This window comes from Thamnophis sirtalis, unplaced genomic scaffold (assembly GCF_051295495.1).
Source record: "Thamnophis sirtalis isolate CommonGarterSnake01/CBP01778 unplaced genomic scaffold, rThaSir2_p1.2 scaffold_9, whole genome shotgun sequence".
Lineage (NCBI taxonomy): Eukaryota > Metazoa > Chordata > Lepidosauria > Squamata > Natricidae > Thamnophis > Thamnophis sirtalis.
In genome coordinates this window covers 57,387,298-57,412,717 of record NW_028261389.1, presented here as the reverse complement: position 1 = coordinate 57,412,717, position 25,420 = coordinate 57,387,298, and the positions used below count along the sequence as shown (strand labels likewise).

Below are 25,420 nucleotides of genomic sequence, written 5' to 3'. Positions count from 1 at the left end.
TGGTCTGATCTTAAATTCTGGAGTTCTTAGCAAAATGTATTCTGCAAGTTGGCCATATATCCAATTTTACTGAGGATAATTTAAAAGGTTGTCAAAAGCCAGTTTACTCACCATCTATCTGAAAGGTTATCCAATCCAAATCTGTTACAAGGTAAACAATTATAAGAGAGGAAGTAAGGGAATTTCCCATTAACAACTATATAGCCTTTTCACTATGGCAAGAAATGGTTATTTAACTAGCAATTATTTTTCTGATTATTTGCCTTTATACTTTATCCTAAACTGCACATTTAATGTAAAAATATGTTTTGTTTTTCCTTTTTGTTGATGATGCAAAAGTAGCTACCTAAAACTTTTGGTGGGCTGTCTCTTGTCAATAATCTTCATTTGGGTAGCCTGGTTACAGTTACGGTATGTTGTAGTATGATGGATGTTGATGGCAGCAGTATGTAAATCAGCACAAGTTTTCGATTAAATTTCTCATAACAGACTTGACTGGTATTATTCAAAATAGGTTTGGCTGGGCATATGTCATTGATTTAAATAATATTTATTTATTTAATGAATGTGTATCCTGTCTTTTTTATTTTTACAAAAAACTCAAGGCAAAAAGTATATCCAACATAACTTCCTCCTCCCATTTTCCCCACAGCAACACATACCAAAGGTTTAGAGTGACCCATAAGGCGTCTCTCTCTCTGGTCTCCTGCTAGACCAATGGTCTCAACCTTCCTAATGCTGCGATCCTTTAATACAGATCCTCATGTTGTGGTGACCCCCAACCATAAAATGATTTTATGTTTTCCGTATTTTTTTGAAAATATGTGTTTTCTGATGGTCTTAAGTGACCCCTGTGAAAGGGTCGTTTGACCCCCAAAGGGGTCCCAACCCACAGGTTGAGAACCACTGTGCTAGACTCTTCTGATCTTCATAAGTCTTTCCGTTCTCCATCTCTGGGCTATTTTCTGTCTGCCAAGAGGCACAGAGAAGAAAGATACAAGAAAAAAAAGATCTGGGAGTCCTGACACTTAGATAAGTTTCTTTTCTTCCACTTTCTTTCCAAGGTATTGGGCACACTGCTTACAAGAAAAAAAAAGTGTATGCTCATTGGAAATCAACAGAAAATAACTAGATATATCAAAATGACTTATGATGTACAACTGTTTATAGAAAAAGAAAAAGGCCTCCTGCTGATACTTAAAGTAATTACCAAGCACCTTTGCTATGTCATCTGTTTCATTCTCATTTACTAGTAAAAATTAGAATTGTAATTGCCTGCTAAACAAATTGCAGCTATGCTCTTTTCTGTCATATATCATATGACTTGTACCTAGTATCTAACTCACACACTTTGGAAACTTCCTATCTATGAACTTATCCAAAAGTTACTGTGCCTTAAAACCATGTTTCTCATTGCATAGAACTTGAAGTGTATCTGTCATTCTATATGCCAGATGTGTCAAACATGCAGCCGGTGAGTCAGATCCGGCCCATGATAGGCCCAGAGTTGTCCCATGGGGCTGTACCAGAGATGGCGAGGGTCTGGCCCATACCGCCCTGGCCCATCTCGGTCATGCCCAGTCAGCTGTGACTACCAAGTCACACCAACCCCAGCCTCCCAAAGACAAACAAAATATTGATATGGGCCGTAATGCAATCAAGTTTGACACCCTGCTATATGTAGTTAATAGAACAGAGCTATACACCACCATTATTTGATATACACTTTCACTTAGAACCATTTGTTTAGCAACTGTTACAGAGGCCCTGAAAAATGTGATTTACACATTTTACCAGTCCTTTCACAGCATCTCTACAATCATGTGATCAATATCCAGGCACTTGGCAACTGGCATGTATTTACAATGGTTACAGCATCCTAGAGTCATGTGATCACTGTTTGCAATCTTCCCAACCAGTTTCTGATAAGAAAGTAAATGTGGTAATCTGGAATTGTTTAATAATCACAGGATTCATTTAGCAACTGCAGTGATTTACTTAACAAAAACAGAAAAGGTCATAAAATTGGGAAAAAACTCACTAAATAACCATGTTGTGCTGCAAAGCAATTGTTCCAATTGCGATTATAAGTCAAGGCCTTATTTGTTTATTAAAACTCATCTCACATATCAAAATAGGGTTGCCATCCTTTATTAATACTGTACATCAAACAACAGCATTCCTAATAAATATTCTGACACTTCAATGTTTTCTATAAATAAAGAGGTAAACAGCCAGTTAATAATATCAGTTCAAATATATTGGGGAAAAAAATGGAATTCAAGAATAAAAATAGGCAAGATCCATGTACCATTAGCACAGGAGCCCCCCAAGGCTCCACTTCTCTCTATAAACCAATGACTGCATCTCAAACGACCCATCTGTTAAACTACTGAAGTTTGCAGATGATACAACAGTGATTGGTCTCATTCAAGACAACAATGAAACTGCATTACAGATGGGAGGTTGAACAACTAGCCTCGTGGTGCAACCAGAACAATCTGGAACTGAACACCCTTAAAACAGTAGAAATGGTGGTAGACTTTAGGAGAAACCCTACCATACTGCCATCTCTTACAATACTAGACAACACAGTATCAACAGTAGATACCTTCAAATTTCTAGATTTTATCATCTCAAAACCTAAAATGGACACCTAACATCAAAAGTGTCATCAAAATGCACAACAAAGAATGTTCTTTCTTCGCCAACTCAGGAAGCTCAAACTGCCCAAGAAGCTGCTGGTACAGTTTTACAGAGGAATTATTGAATCTGTCATCTGCACCTCTAAAACTGTCACACACAGACTGACACACACAGACTTCAGAGGATAATCAGAACTGCAGAAAAAACAGTTACTGCCAACCTGCCTTCCATTGAGGACCTGTACAATGCACGAGACAAAAAGAGGCTATGAAAATATTTACAGACCCCTTGTATCCTGGACATAAATTGTTTCAGTTCCTACCCTCAAAATGCACTGCACAGCAAGACAACTAGACACAAAAACATTTTTTCCCAAACGCCATCACTCTGCTAAACAAATAATTCCCTCACCACTGTCAAACATTCACTAAGGCTGCATTACTATTAGTCTTCTCATCTTTCCTATCACCCATCTTTTCCCACTTATGATTATATTGATATTGATTGTTTCCTGATTGCTTATTTGTACCCTTACCCTATGACTATTATTAAGTGCTGTACCTCATGATTCTTGATGAATGTATCTTGTCTTTTTATGTACACTGAGAGCATGTGCACCAAAGACAAATTCCCTGTGTGTCCAATCACACTTGGCCAATAAAGAATTCTATTCTATTCTATTCTATTCAATGGGGTATACAAGTATAGACCCTGAGTAATAGCAGAAGGGCCATAACAAAAGATAGAACACACATTTTACAAGCTGGACATTCAAATTTCAACCTACATAATTTTTAATCTACAAGAACCACTGCCAGTATAGGTAAATACTGATCTAGATAACTTTTGGTTTAATTTGATATAATGCAGCTTCCCTTACTGTCTTATATAGAACCATTATCATTAAACCAATTAGCTGCTTAGAACTAATAGCCTATTTATAGTAGCTACTCAGAAAAAACAGTTAATACTGTGATACTGTGCCAATGGGAAATGCCTCACATCTTCCTTCTAACAATCTAAGCTGTGTGTGTTATTTGAAGGTTCTTGAGGGCTATTAAATGTTCTTCCAAATCTAGCTCTTTATACATGTTCATGGCCAGGGAAAAATACGAAACGACAGGCTTACATGTAATCTGAGCTCTTATGAGATCTAATGGCTTTATGTCATGCTAGTACTCAAGCAAAATATTTGATGTTTTGCAGCTAAGAAGAGTAGTAGCTCAGTCTTTTTTAAATTAAATCTGAGCTAAAAATGCTATCAATTATATGTGGATTAAGCATTATCCATGAAGAGAAAGGAGATGCATCCATTCATGTGGAACTGGTAGAGTTATCTGTCTTATTGAATGCACAGAAGAAAATGCATATAATTTTGTGGGATTTTTCTATATTATTCCTTAACACTGTAAATGAATTCTCTATTCTTTATACCATAGCTCACAGAACACTTTGCTTTTGGTGTATGGTTTAACACATTCTTGTAAAAAATAAAACAAATGAAAACAGGTGTGGGTTTGTACAGTTCTCACCCTGTTGAGGTAAACTATTTCATTTACAATATTTTTATTTGTTTTCATTTTCATTTTATATAATCACATATATACTGTGCAAGATTAAGGCCATATAACATTAAGCAATAAACATAACTCTTCTTATATTCCAAAATACAAAACCAACATAACGCTTCAACCCTCCATACACCCTTTCTTTCTCCCCCCCTCCAACTTTCCTTTCTCCCCTTCAACATTCCCCTCTTCTACTTCCCCTCCCCCTCTAACATTCCTTTCTCCTCCACCCTTCCATTTCACCCTCCTTCCATTCCCCTCTCACTCCCTCTCTGCCCCTCCCTCTTCTTTCCCTCTACTCCTCACTTCGGTGTATTTCTACTATTCATCAATGTATTCGGTTTCTTATTTTATACTAAAATTAAAAAAAAAGAAAAAAGCAACAGTATACAAGTGCGTTCTTATTGTTTTAAAAATTGACATAAACTATATTTTCCCCCTTCCCCCCCTATGATCCTCCCTCCCTTCCCCCCTTCCGACTTCCCAGATCCCATACCCGGTATAACTTTTTATCAAACACAGTCTGGAGTATATTAGAACCAAGTAAGTTAAAAGTTAAAAGAAAAAAAGAATAAGAAAGAAAAAAAGTCAATAAACTCTCTGCTTTGAGCTCAGCTTCTTATCACTAAAAAGTTAAACAGTCCTAATCTCAATTAATTAATTACTTGCAGGTTTTCAGACTATGTTAAAACCAAGTAAGTTAACCAAGTAGAATTCTTCTCTAGCTAGAGGCCTTATCTCTTTATCTAAATATCTGTCTGTTAAACCCTTAATTTATCCCTTTTATGCCTCCTTCCTCTATGACACAATTTAAACACATCTCGAATTCTTCTCTCAATTTCCTCTTCCAGCTCTTCTCGTCCCTGCCTCTGTCCGTATCCATATACATATATATACACATACACACACATATATGTATGTATGTATGTATGTATATGTGTGTGTGTGTGTGTGTGTGTGTGTGTGTGTGTTTTATTTGTGCTGATAAATAAATAAAGGGAGACTAGTATAGATCTATTTCAAGCTATTTAGCTCTCATCAGCTAGCCATACCCTTACTGGGATTTGAACCTGGGCTATATTGCACACTAGGCATACTAGGCAGAGATCTTAGCCATTAGGCCACAGGCTCTTATCCGTTTATCAGCGAAGCCAGGGTGAAAGGTATCTATTAGATTTTTTACAACCCCTGGTAAGCCCCAATTATGGGAGGAAGCTAACTGCTTCCATCATATATATGTGGGTTTTTTTTGTTTTTTTTAAATTTGTGCTGATAAATAAATAAAGGGAGAGCACAAATAAAAAAAAAGGAGAGCACAAATAAAAAAAACAACCACAAATATAAGAAAGGCAACAGTAAAAAACATTGGGTTTCTGTCGTGATGGACTCTTGTGACGAGCCGATTGACAGATGATGGAAGCAATTAGCTTCCTCCCATAATTGGGGCTTACCAGGGGTTGTAAAAATCTAATAGATATCTAACACATACATATGTTTTATATTCATCCGTACTCCTATCATATATGCTCCGCCTAGATCTCCTGCAAACTCCCTGGATGTATCCTTCCAAACAGTATATTCAGATAACAATTTTTACAAACATCAATAAAGTTTCCATCTCAAAATAAGCTCTCATTCGACCTCTACTACCCTGCCGTCTACACCACACCTCCCAACTCCATCCGAACTGGGCCGCGATCCAGGAAAATCACCACGATCTCCGCCCTCCTCACCCTGGAAAATAAGTCATCAGTAATTTATATAAAAATTCAAAATTATCCATCAAGTCTTTTTAGATCCCATACAATATATCTTCCAAAGAGATCAGCATCAGTTCTTTCAGCCTTAATGTCTCTTCATCGGTATACAACTATACCATTTTATGCAAAACAAAAGTCACAAGATATTGACCAAGTTCAAAGTTAAGCAAATATTTTGAATCAGTTAATATAATTTTCTTACAGAGAAGTTACGTTGTTTTTGAACTGTTGATATAGCAAGATGTTTATTTTCTCTTTTATAATGGTTTCGTAGATATCTCCTTAATCAATGGCTGATAATCATAGAAATTGCTGCGATCCACCTTATTTTCCCTTCATCTGGGAGCACGGCTAGGTCCTTGTTCTCTGGTCTTCTGCTCTTCCGGGAGGGGAAAGCGATACTTCCTGTCTTGTGATTGTGTGTTTTATTGTTTCTCTTGTCCTTCTCTTTGTCTTTCTCCGGGTCCAGGTGGTTCAGGATGTCCCGCCTTTAGGGTCTTATAATAAAAATCTCGGGCTTCCCATACAGAGTTGAGACGATGTTTTTGCTCACCGAATGTAATTATAATACCAAATGGCGCAGCCCATCTATACTGTATTTGACGATTTCTGAGTTCTTTAACTAAAAAAGCATAGTCTCTCCTGGCTCTTAACATTTGGGGTGGTATTTCCTTGAAAACAATCAAGTCCTGTCCGTCAATTCGCAGCCTGGTATTATAAAACTCGCATTTCTGGATTCTCTTGTAGCAAAATATATAACTACATCTCTCGGAAGCTGTCTCTGTTTCGACACCCACGAATTATGACGGTAGATTTTTTGGATCTGCCAATCAAAGTTGAGTCCCGGACTTCCCACCAAACGACTGAAAGCCTCTGAAAAAATTTGTTTCAAGTTCTCCTGTTCATTTTCATGCAATTCCCTAACTCTTAATGCAAGCTCCATCTTTTTGTAATTTGTCATAACAAGTTGTTTTTCTGCGTTTTCAACTTTCTGTTGCAGCACTTCAATTTTAGATGTCAGGTTGGTGTTGGCTTCCTCCAGGAGCTCCAACTTATCTTCCATTCCAGCAACATAATCTGTCAATACAGTTACAAGTCCGACCATATCCTCCTTTGTTTGAGCAATCTTGGTATCAAGCTTATCACATAAGTCTGTAATAAGTTGCTTCATCTCCTCCCTAAATTCTTTAAGAATCTCGAAAAGAAATTCGTTCGTTAACAAATCTCCAGTAGGGGGCATAGAAGGTAAGGGCTGCGACTTTGTAGCAAATGCCTGAGATGTATTGCTAAGAGGACGTCTCCCCAACTTTGATTTTGGTGCCATTATAGAAAGGAAGCAAACAAAGTCTCTGCTCGTGTTAGATTCAAATAAAATAATTTCAGTAAATTTTTAGAGGTTGATAAGAAAAAATCTTCAAGGGGGCTAATTAAATTGTGAGAAGTTATTCCTTTGATTCTGTGCCAGGAACTTGGAGATATATCGTTATAGCAAATGCGGAAGCTAAAAAGTCGCCATTTTAAAAACAATTAAACAAAGGAGTTTTTTTATAACATTGAAGCTGGTATTTTGATAGAAAAAAAAATAAAGAAAAGTTCACAGGTTTGGTCTCTGCTTGTATTTATTTTCAATGGCTTAGTTTCAAAAGAATGTCCTGAGGGGGGGGGAGTGTTCCTCGCCTTGAGCTGGAAAAAAAAACAGCTGAGAAGATCTGGCCGGAGTAAATGACTCAGCTTAGCTCCGACCCTTTGGAATGATCTCCCCGTGGAGATTCGTACCCTCACCACCGTCCAGGCCTTCCGCACAGCCCTTAAGACCTGGCTAGCCCGTCAGGCCTGGGGACAAAGATAACTGCCCCCACCCGAATGATGAATGAATGTTGCTTATTATTTTACTCTATGTTTTGTATGTGTTATTGTTTGTATATCCCTTCCCCTCATTTTATGTAAGCCGCCCTGAGTCCCCTCAGGGAAAAGGGCGGCCTATAAGTGTTAATAAAACTAAACTAAAAACTAAAAAACTTAAGGTGATCCTCCTTCTCCGTTTACAGCAAAAAAAAAAAAAAAAACTGCAAACTACAAAGAAGGATCTAACCAACTGGGTCCCTCCCTGCTTTTTTCTTGCCTGAAAAAAGAGATATCTATAGATGTTAAGTAGATATACGAACCAGAACTCTGGGGGTAGCTCAGTTAAGTTGCCGACGACAGCGAGCCCCTCCCCCGGAAAGGTGTGGGTTTGTACAGTTCTCACCCTGTTGAGGTAAACTATTGAAAACCTGATTATTCCATGAAATGATGATGGTCTTGGTCGTAGTGGTGATGATAGTGGGTGGGCTTTTTTTGTTATGTTTATCTTGTCTGCATGATCATGAATCATTTTCCAGTCCTTAGTGGTCCTTTTTTACTTTTATCTCAGTAGATTTTTTTCTCTTTTCTTTATAAGCAGTTCAGAGATGTCAAGGAATAGGACAAGGTCAAATTGGAAAATAATGTAACAACATAAACAAAAATCAAATATATAAATGGGACTCCTTCTCCAAAATGGTTGCTGCCCAGTAGGGAAATTTTTCTCCCCTGCCATAGATCTGCTGTTTTTGTTGCCACAGCCAGTTCTTTGGCAGCATTGCTCCGACTTTTGGATGGCTGTAGACCCCCAGAGAAGGGCAATCTGGAAGACTGCAGCTCCCTGTGGGATCAGCTGCAAAACCATTGGTCTTTTTTTCCCAACTCTTCCTATCAGCAGATTGTAAGCAAGCCCTGGTTTTAACTTCACTTTTTAAAGTTTTGTTCTTTATCTTTCAATGTTAATTGGCTGGCTGAATTTATTTTACCCCCTTGCTGGGTTTTATCTGTTTTTTTCTCCTTTTTTTTCTTTCATCTATTTGGTTATTGTTATGAATTTCTGCTTTTCTGTATGGAAACAAGGCATGTGCCTTTGGATGGTGAAAGTGCTTCTACAGGATTTATATTTTATTGGACATTTACTATGAGGAATTTGCATTTTATTAACTTGCAAAAAGGTTTGGGATTGAAATATCCAGTAAATAGTTTCCCTATTCTTTTGTCTTTTCCCTGTTTTGCTTATCTACTACTTTGAGCAACAACATATTGGATTACAGAGAGAAGAAAGCAGACAGTTGGGAAAAACATAGCAACATGCAACATTTAGCTAACCTTTTCCAGACCAAGTGCCCAAAGCATGCCCAAACCTCAAAATGCAATGCCCGCATGCACACACTCATGCACCCTACACCCATGCACATGTGTGCATGCCCCCTGCATGCCCCATGCACATGCATGGCAGAGACCAAACCATCAGCTGGCTGGCAGGAGGCACACCTGGCACACATGCCATAGGTTTGCCATCACGGATTTAGCTGAAAGTTTTTCTTAAAAGTTTGATGAATTCATAAAAACTATGGAAAACATTCAGGGAAACTCATTGTAAATGAATCACATCACAAAAGGAATGTGATTTCATATCAGTAGATTTCTTGGGAAGAAATATAGACTCATATACCTTCCTCAAGTCCAGACCTGTACTTTTACATAATAGTAGAATTCTACTATATATAATAGAAAACTGTCTGGATGGCTAAGAGGTAAATGGGTCTTTTTTAAATGGATTGAAGGAGATTGGAGAATGAATCTATTTCATTTAACCGGGGAATAATTTCATCTTGATTTTTTGGGAAGATAGAATGGCTTTGGAGATTAGACTTCTTGTATTCAATCAAATCACAATTGATAAGAGACATTATTAAGAAATAAGCATGGATATTTGATCAGAGACCTGGCCTTCCCAGGAAAGTCCCTCTAGTGCAGCAGGCAATGGGATGCGTGTCCCCAGACGGCGCAAAGAACAGGGCGGCAACAGAAGCAGCCTTTTTGACACGTTCAGGGCCTCTGGTAGTTTTTGGTGGCCTCTAGCCAGCCACTGCTGCTGGCAAGTAGCTGGCAAAGAGGCTTCTCGTAGTCACATTAAAAAAGAGAACATGCCTTCTGGAGTCTGGACCAGCCGCTGCAGGAGGAAGGTAAGCCCAAAGAAAGAGGCGGTCGTGGGGGAGGAAGTGGGGCTAGAGCAGGGGTCTCTGAAGAAGCAGAATGGGACTGGCAAAGGGAGAGCGGGAGGCATGCAAGAGGAGGCCTGGGAAGGCCAGAGCCGGGGAATGGTGCGTTCTCTGACCCAGCCAAGGTGAATGGCAAGTGGATGGAGGCTCTGGGGCCTCAGGAAATGGTGTGTTCCTGGGACCCAGACCCTGACCAAAGGTGAAGAGTGAGAAAGTGGCATACTTATCTTTGGTGAGCTGAGCAGAGTGGGTGAGGCACAGAGGCAACTGGCAAGGCGATTAGCTGGGCTTTGTGGTAAGGGCAACATAGATAGGGTTGGGATGAGTGGGGCAAGGGTCGTGGGCAGGTGGGGCAAGCGAGGTTGAGCGGGCAGGGCAAGCAAGTGTTGAGCAGGTGGGCAGGGTGAGTGAGCGGTGATTGGGGTGGGGGAAGGGCCAGCCAGAGATCACTACCGGTTCAGCAAACCAGGTCAAATGTCCCTTACTCGTTCACCCAAATAAAAATAGTTTTTGTCTGACCCCAACCTTCAATATCATGACTGGATACGAATAATTTAAACAAACTGAAACAGATTCAGAAACAGTGGACATAGGGTTAGAAAACTAAAACTAATTCCTCCAAAGAAATATTGAAAGGAAGGAATATTGAGCCTTTGCCCTCAAGAAGAGACTGTTGAGAGGGGAATATGATTGTCCTCTTGAAATACCGTAAGGATGTCACATAGATCACGATCATCCCACAGTACTGGACACAGAATAATGGATTTAAATTTATTTGTATTGTTCAATTGCATTTACAATTTATTTGTTGTGTTGTTTATTTATTGCATTTACAATTTATTTGTATTGTTCAATTGCATTTACAATTTATTTGTTGTGTTCATGTTCACTCTCCCCTTCCCCCCCCCCCCCCAGTTAACCGGACACTCACAATCTCATATTTTTATTTGCATATACCATTAGCATAACACATTTGCATATACACCATTTACATTCCCCCTCCCCACCGGTTCCATATATTTCCAGTGCAAAAAATGTCCCTATATAAAGATCAGTCAGATTAGGTGATGTGTCATTCATGCAATTACTGATTTTTTTAAAAAGTGAATAGAGACATGCTAAATAGGACTGTTACTGACATGCAGGGATAAGAATAATTCTTTACTCCCTTGATGTAGCTATCATCTGAAAGGGCTAAGGGGACCAGGACCATTATTTGCACAGATAATGTGAAATAAAACACACACAGGGACATGAACAGTCTCAGGTCTATGAAGCTGTATAACCTTTGACTCTATTTTTTTTAAAAAAAATTGTGTAGAAAGTTAGCACCCACCCCTCTCCTACAAGAATGAAATAATTTAGGAAATATTAAAAAGGCAGAATATTATATTTCCTATAAAAGAGAAATAGAAATTTTAAGAGCAGCATAATAGCAGAGGTGATATTCACCAGGTTCTGACCAGTTCTGGAGAACCGGTAGTGGAAATTTTGAGTAGCTCTGAGAACAGGTAAATTCCACCTTGACTGGCCCCTCCCCCATCTATTCTCTGCCTCCTGAGTCCCAGCTGATCGGGAGGGAATGGGGATTTTACAGTATTCTTCCCCTGCCATGCCCATCAAGCTTGCCCACCAAGCCATGCCCACAGAACTGGTAGTAAAAAAAATTAAATCCCACCACTGCATAATAGGATATATTTTATATAGTATTCAGCCATAGAACTAATTACCAAAACAGGCTGGATGTGTTAATGTGAAGTCTGGAAATCATCTATCACTCTATCATGCTAGGATGGTTTGCCACATATTAAATGTATTGAATTGAATGAATGGGTACTATTCTTCTAAGGCAGTGATGGTTGACCTTTTCGGCAGCAAGTGCTGAAAGTGGAGCATGTGCGCATGCGCCGGAGCAGCAGAACCTGGAAGAGAGCAGCTGGCAGTAATAATTTTTATAAATTATTCTTTTTTTATCATTATAGGCAGTCCTCTTGTAGCAACTGCCTCATTCAGCAACTGTTTGCAGTTATAACAATGATGAAAAAGTAATTTTCAACCAATCCTTGCATTTCAGGTCTGTAAAGGAAAGGAAAGCTGAAGCAAGATCATAAGCAGAGTCCTGGTTTCACCTAGCAACCGCTTCACTTAATGACTGACTTGATTCCAGATATGGCTGTTTAAAAGAGGACTAACAGCAATATATACAAGTTGAGGCCTCAAAATCAAATGTTGCTCATGTAGGCAGTTCTCAAAGTCTTCTAGCCTTCACTTTCTGATGTAAGAAAATTATCTAGGATAGGACACATTGCTACCTTATTTGTATTTTCAAGTGCCCTTTGACTTCTTCCCTGTATAAATGATAATCTTTGAATTGAAAATTCAAAATGAGATTATCCATGAGTTTAAACGTATTCCTTATACTTAAATCTAATTTGCTAGTTGTTTTGAAACTTTCACATATTCTTCTACATGCCTTAACATGCCTACATATGTGCAGTCTGAAATCTCTTTTTAAATAATGCTTGTACTTCAAGACTAGTCTATCTCTGGTGTTATCTCTCTCTGTGTAATATACTATTTATAAAACAGTCACTTTCATTCAAAATAATTCCAGTATGAAGGGCAATAAAATAAATTCACAAAAGATATTAACGGAAGCTAACTTCATAAAATATAATAAAACAACAGTACACATTAAATGGCATAAACATATAAATCCAACTAAAATTAAATAAATCTTCAGTAAATGATAATGAGCCTTGATGACAACCAAAATAGCCTAAACAGATGCAAATACGGCTAAGCTGTAACACATATGTGTTAAAAACTAATCAGGCTGCTTGATCAGCTAAAGCATGGATTGACTTTCTAAAATATTCTATGATTGGTTCATGTCCATATTCTATAAATAATTTTGGCTTGCCATAATACCCAAAGTAATAATACATGAATAAAATAGAAAGTAGAATTTCATAAGAACCTTCCTTATCTCTGTCATATGAATACATTTGGTTACTTTGCATTAACTTTAAGTTATCCACTCTTAACATCAAAAAAGTTAATTATTGATAATAGGATTACTTCATTATGTTCTAAGTATATTGGCAAATCTATGCCTGAAAAGATCAGGTTTTTTACAAATGAATGCAGTTAACTGAATCAATGAAGTAATGAAGACAAATTGAGAAAGAGCATTATGCTAATTACTGATTACTTATATATGAAGGCAAATAAAAATAAATTTCCTTTCTACTGAAAAGACCAATCAAAAAACCTATTTTAAATGTTATTAAATTTTTAAAACATTGGTAATTTATGCTACTGCAGAAAACAAATACTGTACATCTGAAAATGTATGACACCACTTTCTCCACTAGATGTCAGAATTATACAGCAATATTTTTTTCAAAGCAAAGCTACCCGCTCACTAATGTGATGTTCCAGGTACAGATGTAGGGTAGCTAATAAAGTTGCTTCATCAAGATCAAGTACTTTCAGGAACATGCTTTTCATGTTTTCTCTCCCCGTGGTATTTTTTACTGCAGGATTTCAAAATATGTACATTTTGTCATAAAAAGAGCATGTTTTGTAGAGAGACTTTCTACTCCAACCTAGTCCCCAATGTCCAGGTTTTACGTGTCCCAAAAAATTTAGTCAGTTTTAATATTTTGTCCAAGGCATAAAAAGTATTAAAAGAAGACAGTTGATGACCAGTATATTAGATATGAGGAATTGTTTTATTACTTTTTACTGCAAGGGAAACATGCATGGATATGTATCCAGGAGTCTGGATTCTGATAGGCAAAATGTTCAGAGAAAAACGATTAAACATCCTCAATCAGATCATCCTGAGTCATGGAATTGTCATGTTGAGACCCTTTTTTTATTCCAAACAGAAAAGACTTGGAAGTCTTGAAACTGCCTCTTTGTTTTGGAAAACAGTCAAATGTTGCTGAGTTGAAGCAGTTCACCATGGAGGAAAGTGCTAAAATGTTTTATCAGTTTCAGAAAGAATTGAAGCAAAAAAGTGATTTTACCCTACTATGTTCTATGGACATAATTTAATAAATAGATGCACTAACGAGTAAATTTCTTAAAGCATGGCAATATACAGGTGAAACTTGAAAAATTAGAATATCGTGCAAAAGTTCATTTATTTCAGTAATGCAACTTAAAAGGTGAAACTAATATATGAGAGAGACTCATTACATGCAAAGCAAGATAGTTCAAGCCATCATTTGTCATAATTGTGATGATTATGGCTTACAGCTCATGAAAACCCCAAATCCACCATCTCAGAAAATTAGGATATTACATGCAATCAATAAAACAATTACATGCAATCAATAAAACAAGGTTTGTACATAGAACAATATCGGACGTCTGAAAAGTATAAGCATGCATATGTACTCAATACTTGGTTTGGGCCCCTTTTGCAACAATTACTGCCTCAATGCGGCGTGGCATGTAAGCTATCAGTCTGTGTTATGGAAGACCAGGGTGCTTCAATAACGGCCTTCAGATCTTCTGCATTGTTCGATCTCATGTCCCTCATCTTTCTCTTGGCAATGCCCCATAGATTCTCTACGGGGTTCAGGTCAGGCAAGTTTGCTGGCCAATCAAGCACAGTAATCCCATGGTCATTGAACCAGGTTTTGGTGCTTTTGGCAGTGTGGGCAGGTACCAAGTCCTGCTGAAAAATGAAGTCATGCATCCCCATAAAGCTTGTCTGCGGAAGGAAGCATGAGAGCTTCAAAATCTCCTGGTAGACAGCTACATTGACCATGGACTTAATGAATGAAGCACAGTGGACCAACACCAGCAGATGACATGGCTCCCCAAATCAACACAGACTGTGGAAACTTCACACTGGACTTCAAGCATCTTCCAGTATGTGCCTCTCCATTCTTCCCCCATACTCTGGGTCCTTGGTTTTCAAATGAGATGCAAAAGTTGCTCTCATCAGAAAAGAGGACTTTGGACCACTGAGCAACAGACCAGGTCTGTTTTTCTTTAGCCCAGGTAAGACACTTCTGATGTTGTATGTTGTTCAGGAGCGGCTTGACAAGAGGAATACGACATTTGAAGCCCATGTCCAGGATCCCTCTGTGTGTGGTGGTTCTTGCTGCACGGACTCCAGCCTCAGTCCACTCCTTGTGAAAGTCCCCAACACTTTTGAGTGGCCTTTTCCTGACAAATCTCTCCAGGCTGCGGTCATCCCTTCTGCTTGTGCACCTTTTTCTTCCACACATTAACCTTCCACATAAATTTTATATTAATGTGCTTTGATACAGCACTTTGGGAACATCCAACTTCTTTTGCAATTACCTTTTGAGGCTTTCCCTCCTTATGGAGGGTGTCAATGATGGTTTTCTGCACAACTGTCCGGTCAGCAGTCTTTCCCATGATTGATTTCTACTGAACCAGACTGAGAGACCATTTAAAGGCTCAGGAATCCTTTGCAGGTGTTATGGCTTAATTAGCTGATTAGAGTGGGACACGTTGAGCCTAGAATATTGCACCTTTTCACAATATTCTAATTTTCTGAGATTGTGGATTTGGGGTTTTCATAAGCTGTACGCCAGAATCATCACAATTATGACAAATCACAGCTTGAACTATCTTGCTTTGCGTGTAATGAGTCAATCTCATATATTAGTTTCACCTTTTAAGTTGTATTACTGAAATAAATGAACTTTTGCACGATATTCTAATTTTTTGAGTTTCACCTGTAGTTGATATGCTGAGCTTTTGCAACATCCTTTCCTAACTTCTGTGCCCTTCAGATGTGACTTCAATTTCCAGAATACTCCAGGCCAAGTAACATTTTTAAGAATTATGTCACTTTTTCTTCTTTTTTTATACTCTTAGATTTTGTTTCTTTTCCTTTCTTGCTGTATTAAAAAAAATAAGGTGATTAATCTATTAGGATCAGCAAAAGTAACCTTCACTGGACTACATTGCTGGAAAAATAATAGCAGTCAGCCAATAATTCTTTCCAGAGTAGAAATTTTATTTGATTTAACGTTAAGCTCATTCAACTTCCTTCTCCCTTGGCTAAAGTGCACATTTGCATTCTCTGACAATGGAGGAAGTTCAAATAGAGTAGTCAAGTCCCTCTAGTGTCCATCCCAAATCACAATGCTGACCTAGAAAAGGAAATGATTCCCATCACCTAGGTATACATGCTATTCTGCATGTGTGGTCCATTCCTTTTACACATATGCTGCTATCTGATGGAATTTAGTAACTAAATTCAACTTTCTTGTGCATGCATTGGTAGTCATTATCATAAGGTTCCATATATTTCCAGTGCAAAAAATGTCCCTATATAAAGATCAGTCAGATTAGGTGATGTGTCATTCATGCAATTACTGATTTTTTTAAAAAGTGAATAGAGACATGCTAAATAGGACTGTTACTGACATGCAGGGATAAGAATAATTCTTTACTCCCTTGATGTAGCTATCATCTGAAAGGGCTAAGGGGACCAGGACCATTATTTGCACAGATAATGTGAAATAAAACACACACAGGGACATGAACAGTCTCAGGTCTATGAAGCTGTATAACCTTTGACTCTATTTTTTTTAAAAAAATTGTGTAGAAAGTTAGCACCCACCCCTCTCCTACAAGAATGAAATAATTTAGGAAATATTAAAAAGGCAGAATATTATATTTCCTCTAAAAGAGAAATAGAAATTTTAAGAGAGACATAAACTCAGAGCCACAGTTCCCTGCCCCTAAGCAGATACTAAGATGTGGCCAGCTTTTAGAAACGCTGATTTGGTAATCCATTCAAGACAGGTGTCAGATCCTCTTCATTAATTAATTAGGAAAGAAAGACCATGAGACTCCATGTGTGGAAATCAAGTGTACTTTTACTAATTAAGAATGATTAAAGGCGAAGCGTAGTGAAATCTGAACAATTAGGCGCGAAAGCAATTGATATATAGAATAGCCCATTCCCCACCCCTTGGCATCATAGTCTCAGTCCAATCATAAGTCTTCCAAGTGTCAGGTGTGAGATAACTTCAAAAGGCATCACGAAGATGGAATGTCGGTGCCGTTAGTCCTGGCGGGAAACACCCACGCATGCGTAGTCCAATCAGTCGGTGAACTCAAGAACCTTCCTCCAGCACAATGAGTAACCCCTCCCAAATACCATGCCCTCCCTCCCCGTTTCATGGCAGCTGAAGCGATAGCAAAGCAGAAGCTGACAACAGGATATTTTGAACAAAGGCAGGATTAGGCAGAATGGTAGGATCAGCCCTCACTCAAGATCCAGACCAGGAAAACCATTAAGACACAATAGCCCAACACCCTTTCAGACACAAGCCTCTTCACTGAATCCCCCAGCAGGCTTCAAAGTTGATTCAGACAAACTGACCCCACATGGCCACATGGGAGTGTGATTACAGCAACCAATACAACATATGCTCTTGCCACAGGAATAGGAAGCTCAAGGGCAAGGCCCAAGAGAGAGTATAAATAACTCTCACTCTCCACTCCATGTGTTCAGCTGCACCAGGATCTCAAACCTATGTGGTCCAGCTCATCAATAAACCATCTTTCCGGGGGAAGAAGGCGGGGCTTAGCAGTGAGAAGACGGATTTTCAGGCTATTCCTGAAATTCCCCTATTCTGAAGCAATTGGGACGGTTCTTTTTTGAACCCAAGCTGTCCCGGAGAGACAGTGAAAGGTAGGAGGAGATCCAGTGACCCCAGAGACGTTCACAAAGTCTCTGGGGGCTTGGAATTTAACCTCCTTTGCCAGTGACTTCCGGATTAGCCATAAGGCTAACTGAAACTGCAGATAGCTCCAAAGAATGGCAAAGTGTTTCCAGCTGGTAAGCTGATTTTCTTACTCAGAGAAAGACGGTCCGCATAAAAATTCAAGCTAATTTAAATCAAAGAACAGAAGAATCTAGCGGTGATTTCGATCTCTTTATTGGTTTATGGACGGTGGTCACCCTATTTTTTAAATGTTTTAAATGCTATTTACATGGACAAAGGATAGATTACTCCAACATCTCCTCTGATACTCTGTAAGTGGGCTGTAAACCAATTCACTATAATTTGGCTCCTTACAACTTGACACTTTTATTGCTTGGCTGGATTGGTCTAAGATCAGATAAGATTGTACAGTTCCCAGCTTGTTTTTACTTGCAAATACCTCAGAGTTTCCAAAAAATAAAATAAAAATTAACTGCGTACAAATATGGCGTCTATTCAAGTTTCTATTCAAATGATTTCTTCGGCACTACAAAAATTATCTGCCACACATGATAGAATTGAGAGGAAACTGTATTATTTGCTGTTTCTAGCAACAAAATATGAAGGAAAAAATGAGAATGTTGAACGTTTGAATGTTTTTCAAATACAAACGAAGGATGTCAGAGATGAAGATTTTCAACTTGCTGATACTCGGGGCAACTGGTTTACCTCTGAGGGAGAAAAAGATGGAATGTCTGAAGGGGGGGCAGCCACACAGAAGATTTACTTCGAAAGACAGAGCATAGGAGGAGTGAGAAGCATTTAAGAATTTATACTTTATGAAATACCATTTGCAAAACTTTTGATACCACCACTGAGAATTAAAGACAAGTTGATAAAGGAAACAAACGGAGGACGCAGCATTATAGGAGAGGCACCACCAGCAAAAAGGTGCAAAGATTTTTTTGTATGGACTTGCTCATAAAGATGTTTGGAGAATTCGACCCACGAATGGCAACAGGATTAAGGTGGTTTTGTTACTGGAGAGACACAGGCTGATAGATGGAAGAATACAATTCAAAATTAGCTAAACCTAGTTAAATTCATTTGTAATAGATATAGTTGAATAATAATTGATAATGATAGTAATGTATATAATGTTGAGTTGCTATGATAAATAACAATTGGATATGAGAAGGGAAGGTTAGAAATATTCTTGGACTATATATAAAGGTTATTAATCACAATAGTTATTGCTATTAAAAAATAAAATAAAACTATATAGAGTTAAATCTTAAGTAATATGGGGAAAATGCTATGATATACGATATAATTACATAAAGAAAGGTGAATGATAATAAACTATATACATGGAGGATGGAATTTTTGGTATTAAATATTATGGATGTTTAGCTAAAACAGGATATGAGGATTTGATGTTAATGGAGGATTTTATGAAGTAAATGAAATGCTAGCATGTGGTTATGGATTAAATCTTTGGCATAGTTAAGGATGAAGGATGTTTAAACAACTGTAGTCAACTAAAAGTGGAGGTATGAAGATGTTAATATGGTAAACACTTGAGTTAAGATATTTGAATTAATATGAATTAATGGAAGAGATGCACAAAAACTTGTTGCAACCAGCTGATATACTTTTTTATAACATATACTTGTTGTATTTTTGTTTTTGTTTTTTTTTCTCTGCCTTGTTTTTTTTTGCTGCTGTTGTTGTTTTTCCCCACTGTTGTGGGCATGTGTTGTTTATGTAACAAAAAAAAAATTATTAAAAAAATAAAAAAATAAAAATAAACCATCTTTCCAATCAGCCTCCATGTTTCCAGTGTTTTTTTCCCCACTTGGAACTGAACCAGATGGATATTTCTTCCAACAGTTGCATGTGTGATATTTAACTAGATTAAAAGTTTTATTTATTTTTCACCTAGATCCTTAAGGATGCATAGCATAAAGACTTTCACATTCACTTCCTAAGTGCTTAAGGTATGAATCTCAGCTGTATCACTCAAAGAGAAGAAATCCAAATTAAAACCTCCAAATCCGAACTTGTAAATCTGCATTCCATAATTTGGAAACTGGCATACAGGTAGTCCTCAACTTCTGAACACATTTAAGTCCAAAATTTCTATTGCTAAGTGAAACAGTTATTAAATGAGTTTTGCCCCATTTTCTTGCCAGTTGTTAAGTGACTTCAGTTGTCACTTCAATTGTTAAGTTAGTAATACGGTTGTTAAGTAAATCGGGCTTCCCCATTAACTTTGCTCTTCAGATGTTGGAAAAGGTGGGACACTGCAACTGTCATAAATATGATCTAATTGCCAAGCGTCTGAAGTTTCATCACATGACCACAGAAGTTATGCAATGGTCGTGTTTTTTTGTCTTTATTCCAGGATTGAAGACTGCAGGACCCAAGCCAAACCAGTGTAAAATAAATGTATTTTTTTTAAATTCGTGTTAATAAACCTTAGGGATGGTATTTTCTATCAAATTTAGCATTATACGTAATGCTTTTGGGCTAGAAAGGGTAGCAGGAACCTTCCAAAAGTTTGTTTTGCCGAAAAATTCTAATTTGCAAACTTTTTTACGATGTTAATTTGATGATTATTATTACTAATTCAAAACATTAAGGTTTTTTTTTTTTTAGTTTTATACAGTTCTTGCAAAACTTGATTTGGATAAAAGTGATTGAGAGGACATTGAATGCTATGCTGCAACCACTGACAACCAAGCTCTGAGAAATAAAAAAAAATCCAACTTTTTGTATTGATCTTATAAAGCAGAGGATTTGGCAACTTTAAGACTTGTGAACTTCAACTCTCAGAATTCTCCAGCCAGCTGGCTGGAGAATTCTGGGAGTTGAAGTCCACAGGTCTTAAAAGTTGCCAAGTTTGGGGACCCTCTGTTATAAAGTTTTCTGAGCTGCATGCAATAAGCTCGAAGCCAAGAACGGCATGCATCAAACTCTTGGGTGCAATCTACTTTGTGTTCTCGTCACTATGCTCACGGCCTAGTTTCAGGCTGGCTTTTACAACGGCCACGGTCACTTCCCCCAACCCGTTTTTCCGACCTCCTTCAAGCGGCCAACTTTCCCCGGAAACTCCGCAAGCAATGACAGAAGACTGCGCCTGCGCCTTCGTTAAAGCAACATGGTCGCGCCAAAAAAACCCCACCCCAAACAAGTTTGAACGCGCGTGCGCAGTGTCGCCCCGGGAAGCCGTTGCCTTGGCTACCGCGCTCCGGCTTGCCCCCTCTATGACGCTGTTAACCGCTGTTAACAATCGGTGCCCGCGGCTCCTTGGCCATGCGACTTCCCTGCGAGCTCCTGAGCGCAGGGAAAGGGACTCGGTGGCGGCGGTGAATGCTGCGACGCGCGTCGTGACTCCGAGCCTTCCTCCCCTTCTTCCAGCTCCTCGGTCGGGAGGATGAAGAAGGTGAAGAAGATCCTGGGACTGGGGAAGAAGAAGAGCGAGCGGCAGTCGCCGTCCCGGAGCCGCGTCGTGGCTTGCGCCTCAGCCCGCCTCTGTAGCGGCGGCGACGGCCGCAAGTTGCAGGGCAAGGAGCTGAGCAAGCTGCACCGGGCGGCGGCCGAAGGAGACCTCGGGGAGCTCCGGCATCTCCTGCAGAAACAAGACATCAACGCAAAGGATAGAGCCGGCAGGTGAGAAGGAGAAGAAGGCCTCGATCCCCGCCTCGTCTTCAGGCCAACGCCAGCTCTCCTCTTCAGCCTTCCTCTTGGAAGACTTGGGCTATTCCTCTTCTCTCCCTTCAACGGGCTTCCGAGGGTGGGATTTCACCCCAGTGAGGCCCTTTCACTGGTCGAAAACATGCCCACGGGGAGGGCTGTGTGTATGTCATAGGTAGCCTGGTAGCGGGAAATTTGTTCCTGAGGGTCTCTTCCTCGGAGTCTGGCGCTGAATAGAAGTGAATAGGAATAGGATAGAATTCTTCATTAGCCAAGTGTGATTGGACACACTTTGGTGCACATGCTCTCAGTGTACATAAAAAGACAAGATACATTAATCAAAAATCATAAGGTACAACGCTTAATGCTAGTCATAGGGTACAAATAAGCAATCGGGAAACGATAGCAATATCAGGATACATGCAACAAAATTACAGTCCTGCAGGCATAAGTGGGAAGACATGGGTGATAGGAACAATGAGAATAGTAATGGTAATTTAGCCTTAGTGAAAAGTTTGACAGTGTTGAGGGAATTATTTGTTTAGCAGAGTGATGGTGTTTGGGAAAAAACTGTTCTTGTGTCCAGTTGTTTTGGTGTGCAGTGCTCTATAGTGGCATTTTGAGGGTAGGAGTTGATACAATTTATGTCCAGGATGCGAGGGGTCTGTAAATATTTTCATAGCCTCTTTTTGACTCTTGCATTGTACAGGTCCTCAGTGGAAGGCAGGTTGTCAGTAACTGTTTTTTCTGCAGTTCTGATTATTCTCTGAAGTCTGTGTGTGTCTTGTTCGGTTGCAGAACCAAACCAGACCGTTATAGAGGTACAGATGACAGACTCAATAATTCCTCTGTAAAACTGTACCAGCAGCTTCTTGGGCAGTTTGAGCTTCCTGAGTTGGCAAAGAAAGAACATTCTTTGTTGTGCATTTGATGACACTTTTGATGTTAGGTGTCCATTTTAGGTTTTGAGATGATAAAATCTAGAAATTTGAAGGTATCTACTGTTGATACTGTGTTGTCTAGTATTGTAAGAGGTGGTAGTTTGGGAGGGTTTTTCCTAAAGTAATAAAATGACATCCTTTCTATTGATTCTTCTGTTCGAGTATCTTTTTTCATATATCACTTTTTTATATGTTGAACCCTGTCGCTAGTTCCTGTACAGATAGTTCTTGACTTATGACCACAATTGAGGTCAAAATTTCTGTTGCTATAAGTGAAACATTTCTTAAGTGAATTTTGCCCCATTTGACAGTCTTTTTTGTCACAATCGTTAAATGAATCACTGCTGCTGTTAAGTTATTAACATGGTTGTGAAGTGAATCTGGCTTCCCATAGACTTTACTTGTCAGAAGGTCGGGAAAGTTGATCATCTGACCCCGGGAGACTAACTGTCATAACTATAAGTCAGTTGCAAAGTATCTGAATTTTGATCACCTGATGTTGCAACGGTTGTAAGTGTGAAAACTGTCATAAGTCACTTTTCAGTGCCATGGAACTGTTACTAAATGAACTGTTGTAAGTCGACTACCTGTAAATGTCACAGTGAAAGCTATATATGGAGGGAAGACTGGCTATAAATAATAGATGATAATGCAAATGTGTTAGAGTTCTGAAAACAGCTCAGTATGTAACTGTGGATAGGAAGCAGTTCTCAAGTTTTAAAAAGCATACCTTAATTAAGATAATGTTTGAATAAATAATGGGAATTTTCTCTTTCCTCCTTTCTGTAGCCATCACATTAATATCTATCAGTGACTGGGAAATAGTGGCTGGATTATTTTAGAATTTGTACTAAATGTCATCAGTTGTTAATTTCAATTGAATTGTATCAAAAGATTTGTATTTGAAATCAAGCAAATAATATTCACTACTGCTGTATTTTAGGCTTTATTCTTTCTTGCAAAGTATAATTTATTTTTTCAGCTAGGAAGAACTAATTAACTGCAATTTATATATCGTAGAGCTTTACCAGAGTATATTGAGTACATGGGTATATTCCAGTTCATCATATGCTGTACACTAGTTTTGAAATACAGTTCAAAGATGCAAAATCAAAATGTTCTTAAGAAAAAGAAAGGTGTACTCTACTGTTAGTTACTTACTGACTGACTATGGTTTCTTTTATAATATCATTTCTTTTAGAACACCTTTGCATTTTGCCTGTGCTAATGGATATATAGATATTGTTACTTTCTTGGTGGACAACAAATGCCAGCTAGATAGCTGTGATGAACAGAAGAGATCTCCATTAATGGAGGTATGCATTTAAAATAGTGCAAATTTACTAGTAATATAAAGCCAAATTTCTATAATTTCTGTTTTAATCAAAACTATCAGTATAATAAATTGTTAGTCTTGCTTATAATCAAAAGGGACCAAGAAAAATCTGTAGCTTTATTTTGTTTAAATTATAGACAGTATTGCCTAGATTTATGAATTGTTGTAGACCTAACATCTTCTTAAATATTTAGGCGGTGGAATGTCAGCAAGAATTCTGTGCAATTTATCTGCTTGAACATGGAGCAGATCCTAATCTGAAGGACATAGACAATAACACTGCCCTCCACTTTGCTGCCTCTAATTCTAGTGTATCTCTAGCAAAATATCTGCTTGAAAAGAAAGCTGACATTGAAGCACAAAATAAGGTAAAATCCCAGTAGTTTACTTAATATATTAAGTAGGTTTTGATTTTGTATAAGCTAATACATATTCTGATTTTTTTAGAAATTAACATCATTTACAGAAAAAAATACTGCATTATTTACTGAGAGACTAATGTGTAATAATAATTTTTTACCACAAAAAACTGGAAAAGTTATTGACTCGAGTATAAGCCTAGGGTGGGAAATGCAGCAGCTACCGGTAAATTTCAAAAATAAAAATAGATACCAATAATGTTTTTGAATATTTATTTCAAACAAAAACAGTAAACTAGCTCTGTAAGTGGAAAAGAGGGTCAATAAAAACAATATGGTATCAACAATAACTTTAAAAGTACAAAAACCTTAGCTCATTCAGCAACCAACCTAAAACACAAGAGTTAAAATCCTTCAAAACTCATACAAAGCGCTGTCTTCACTGCCATCCATAGCATTACTAATGCCACATTTCTTGAAGGCGCGTTGCACCATGTCCTCCGGAATCTCTTCCCATGCATCTGGTGGGTCGTCTGGTCACCTTAATTATACACATCCTCTCTCTCTCTATCCATCCATCCATCCGTCTGTCTATCTGCCTGCCTACCTATCTCTCTCTCTATCCATCCGTCTATCTGCCTGCCTATCTGTCTATCTAGTTATGGTCTCGCTTTCTCTCTCTCCCTCCCTCATCTCATTATCATCTATCTCAGTGTTTCTCCACCTTGAAGACTTGAAAGTATGTGGACTTCAACTCCCAGAATTCTGGGAGTTGAAGTCCACACACTTTCAAGTCTCCAAGGTGGAGAAACACTGATCTATCTAATTAATATAATTATTTCTCCCTCTCTTTTTCACTCTCTCTCCAGCGCACACATGCAAATGCATAGGGTAGCCCACCTCACACATAGGCAACTCCGGGCGGCTTACAACATTATGATGCACGTCTCCCCATAGCAGAGGAGATGGGGAAGCCGGGGGCCCGGAGATCACCCGGGGAATGCCGAGGATGCCCCAACTCAGCCCTCTTCCCGCTCCAATCATGTGCCGCTACTTCCTCCGAGCGCGGCGCTTTACTCACTCCTTGGAGCGTTCGCAACTTCGCTCCTTCCAATTTCTCGGCCCGGGAGGCTCGCCGGGCTCTGCCTACCCCGGGCCCCCATTGGTTCAGCGGGCCGAAGAACGCGAGAGGGGTGCGGTTGGGAGGGAAAAGCGCTTGGCGTGAAGGACTTTCTTCCAACCAGCGGAACCCCCTGGCGCAATTGGGCTGCGATCGGCGGCCGTCCTTGCTACAATCCGCGCCGCCTGCCGCATCAGCGGAATCTAATT

General features: G+C 38.8%; 1 protein-coding gene across 1 annotated transcript in view; it reads left to right on the top strand.

The window, feature by feature from the left end:
• The first annotated feature begins 21,057 nt into the window (after positions 1 to 21,057).
• Positions 21,058 to 25,420, top strand: part of ANKRD26 (ankyrin repeat domain 26) — a 100,070-nt gene continuing 95,707 nt past the window's right edge. The window contains exons 1-3 of the mRNA XM_087723646.1: positions 21,058 to 21,431; positions 23,598 to 23,712; positions 23,927 to 24,100. Of these exons, the coding sequence (XP_087579772.1) occupies positions 21,196 to 21,431; positions 23,598 to 23,712; positions 23,927 to 24,100 (525 nt within the window). The 5' untranslated portion in view covers positions 21,058 to 21,195. The remainder of the gene's footprint in view (positions 21,432 to 23,597; positions 23,713 to 23,926; positions 24,101 to 25,420) is intronic.